We start from the raw sequence: 3,532 nt of genomic DNA, 5'->3' as shown, positions 1-3,532 counted from the left end.
GCATGGACACAGCCCCTGCCCCAAAGAGCTCACCGTCTAAACAGACAAGGGGTGTGAGGGGAAACTGAGGCACCGAGTGGGGCAGGGACTTGGCCAAGGTCATCCTGCGGAGCTGGGGCTAGAAGGCAGGTGTCCCCCGTCAGCAGGGGCCAGGGCTCCTGCCCCGAAGCAGGCTGGGCTCTAACCAAGGGGAGGGCTCTTACCCCGCCCCTGGGGAAACTGAGGCACGGGGCGGCAAAGGGCTCTCCCGAGGGCACGGAGGGAATCTGTGGCTGAGCTGGGAACTGAAGCTGGATTCCCTCGGCTCCTAGCCCTGCCCCTTACCCACAATCCCAGCCCGGGTGCCTGCCCCTGAGTGGCTGTGGCTGTTTGTGCTGGGAGGGGAAGTCGGGCATGGGCCAGCCCCTCTCTCCCCGGCTGAGGGTCCGAGCGCCGGCTCTGCTCGGCTCTGGGGCTTGGTGGAGCCCGGCCGGGCTTTCCTGTTCCTGCTGCACTCGGAGAGCGGAAGGAGGGTGAAGCCGCGGGCTCGGCAGGGCTGGAGGAACCAGCTCTCCCCGCTGGCTGGCTGGCTGGGAAGGGTGACTGACGGTGGGGGGCCTTTTGGGGGCACCTCCCATCCCCAGATCTGGGGGCACCCACCGCCCCGAGACCCCCCTGCACGACACTTCCAGAGCCCAGGAGCAGCCGAGTTGCTAGAAACTTTGGCAGCCATTTGCTTCCCAGAGCAGCAGCTGCCCCCCCCCGGGCCAGCGTGGCACCAGGAGGGCACTGCCAGGGGCTGGCAGAGCCGCGGGACACGCCAGAGGGGCCGCAGGGCAGCACGCTGACAGCCGGACCGTGTCCCTGCCCCGAGCGCACCACCGGCAGGCGCCTGGCGAAAGCACCCTGCCCTGGCACTGCCCGGGTGTCTCTGACCTGCCAGCACCACTCGGGCACTACTGCCCTCCTCTGCCCAGCCTGCAGCCCTGCGAGACCCGGAGCTTGGCGGATCCATGGCGCAGGAGAGGAAGAGGAGAAGCTTGCCCCGGATCCCCGAGCTGGAGCTGCTGAGCAGACAGGACGACGAGACGTTTCTGCCCAGCTCGCCCGGTGCCTCCGGCGGCCCCCACTCCCAGCCCAAGTCGGGCTCGGCCTCCAGGCCCCCCCACTCCCCCGTCTTCTTCCCCAGCAACTCGCCCACCTTCCTGACGAGGCTGCGGGTGAACAGGAGCATTCAGGAGCATCACCGCAAGCTCAAGGGCTGGTAAGGAGCGGGCACCCGGCTGTGAACCCTCCCCTGCCAGCCCGGGGGTCAGGGCCCCAGCACGGCCTCCTGCCGTCCCGGCTTCACCCCCCCCCAGGCCTGGGCACAGCACGCACACAGCGGGGTGCCCCCCAGGCCCGGGAGAGCAGAGCGGGGCAGCCTGGGCACCGGCAGGGAGAGCTCCCCGTACAACGCCCGTCCCTGCCCGCTAGGGACGCCCAGGGCTGGGTCTCCAGCGCCCCTCTGCCAAGGCTGGGTGATTGGTGCGGCTGGACCGGATGCACCGCAGCCCCCACCCCACTGTAGGACATGGATCTGCACCCAGAGCGGGGAGGGGGGGTCCCCGCTGCAGCATCCCCCCATGGTCTAGTGTTAGGCTGGGATGGGGGCGCTGGGAGCCAGGACTCCTGGGTTCTTGCCCTGGCCAGGAAGCGCTGTGTGATGGCATCAGCCGAAGGCCCCTGTGATGTCTGGCAGAGTGAGCGCAGTACCCCCGGTGGGTCTGCTGGGCAGCTGGGATGGGGTTTAGGGCTTTGTCGTCCCCTGTCAGCCGCTCCCAGCGCTTTGCTAACTTCCATGAAGCCTCTATGCCCAGTGGGGATCATCCCCTGTTCCCAGATTGTGGGGAAACTGAGGCACTCGCTCCAGGTGACACAGTAAGTGATAGAACAGAGATGGACCCCAGGAATCCTGAGTCCTGGTCCCCCCACTCTAATCCCTACACCCCACTTCTATTGCCAGTTCCAGGAGTCCTGGTTCCCAGCCCCCCGGCTCTACCCACTGGACCCCACTCCCCTCCTAGAGCTGGGGAAAGAACCCAGGAGTCCTGGCTCCCAGCCCCCCTGCTCTAACCACTAGCCCCCACTCCCCTACCGGAGCTGGGGAGAGAACCCAGGAGTCCTGGCTCCCAGCCCCCCGTTCTAACCACTAGCCCCCACTCCCCTACCGGAGCTGGGGAAAGAACCCAGGAGTCCTGGCGTGCATCCTCCATGCCCCCAGCTCTAAGCACTAGCGTCCATTCATCTCCCACTAAGACATTGCCTGTGTCTGGCACTGCGGAGCCCTGCCCCGTGGCACTGGGTGCAGACAGGCCCTGCTCCATGCAGGAGGGCATCCGGCTCCGCTGCTCACGCCCCTTTGCCTGCCCCCCATGGCACAGAGTCAGTTCCCGTTGCTCAGGGGCCGGAAAACCCCCAGCACCTGGAGCTGGGGGCAGGCCCGCTGGAAGCCACATGAAAGGGCTTTGGGGGCAGAGGAGCGGTCTGGGGAGAACCTGGAGACGTGCACTCTGCCCCCTCCTTTGCCACGCCCTGCTGGGCTGCCCTGTTCTGCGCCTCAGTTTCCCCTCCTGCCCTGGGCCAGCGAGCTCCCTGTCTCGTTGTGCAGCCCCTGGCATTGCTCTTGGTTGGCACTGCCCTCGCGGGTGTCCCTGCTGTGCTGTAGCAGCCGGTCTGGACCTCTCACGGCTCCGCCGGCTCTAGGGCTGACCCGCCGGCTCTGGTCAGCAGCGCCCGTGCTGCTCCAGATGTGCAGCTGCTGTGGCCAGTCTGGGCGGGGCGGGGGGGGGGGCAGAGGAGGAAAACATGACTCGGGGGCCCTTGGGGTGGGTCTCGTGCTGTAAAAGGGCTGCTGGAGAGGGCGTCAGCCAGAGCTGCCGAGCAATGTGTAAACAAGGGAGAGCGGGGGGGCTGTGCCGTGGGAGGCCTGGCCCCCTTCCATCGGGGCCTGGGCTGGGCCCTGCGCTGGGCCTCGGACAACAGCCGAGAGAAGTGGGGCCCGGGGAGCACAGAGACAGCAGGATGGGCCAGGGCTGCGACTCGGACTCCTGGGTTCTGTCCCTGCCCTGCAGGTCCCCTCCCTGCTGTGCGCCTCACTTTCCCCTCCCTCCTTATTTAGATCGTGAGCTTTTTGGAGCAGGGGCTGCGCCGGGTCTGTGCAGTGCCCGGCGCGAGGGGGGCCCTGATCTCGGGGGGCAGGGTCTGCGCAGCGCCGGCACAACAGGGCCAATTGTACCCCATGGTGTGTGGGGGGGAAGGGGTGGAAAAGGGGGGGAGGGGGTTGTGCCTCCGGATGCTAGTTGCTCTAAAGCCCCTTCCGTGCTTCTCTAAAGATGAGACTCCAGCGATAACAACTAACCACTAAATCCTCCAGCCCAGCCTGACGGTCAGGTGGCCCGAGAAGAACCCGGCTGGAAACAGGAGATTCTCGGGGGGAAGGGCTAGATCCAAGTTAGATGGGCCACTGGTCTGGCCCGAGGCGGGCGGGGATCCGGGCCCATTGGTCTGGCCC

At 67.1% G+C, this 3,532-nt stretch overlaps 1 protein-coding gene across 1 annotated transcript in view; it reads left to right on the top strand.

Annotated features, from left to right (window-relative positions):
* The first annotated feature begins 992 nt into the window (after window positions 1-992).
* PDE4A (phosphodiesterase 4A) overlaps window positions 993-3,532 on the top strand; it is a 29,671-nt gene continuing 27,131 nt past the window's right edge. The window contains exons 1-2 of the mRNA XM_026660600.1: window positions 993-1,243; window positions 1,794-1,899. Of these exons, the coding sequence (XP_026516385.1) occupies window positions 993-1,243; window positions 1,794-1,899 (357 nt within the window). The remainder of the gene's footprint in view (window positions 1,244-1,793; window positions 1,900-3,532) is intronic.

The sequence above is a fragment of the Terrapene carolina genome, unplaced genomic scaffold (genome assembly GCF_002925995.2).
Source record: "Terrapene carolina triunguis isolate 2854851 unplaced genomic scaffold, T_m_triunguis-2.0 Scaffold833, whole genome shotgun sequence".
Lineage (NCBI taxonomy): Eukaryota > Metazoa > Chordata > Testudines > Emydidae > Terrapene > Terrapene triunguis.
The sequence above is the reverse complement of the archived record's forward strand: the minus strand, read 5'-3'. Positions and strand labels throughout refer to the sequence as shown.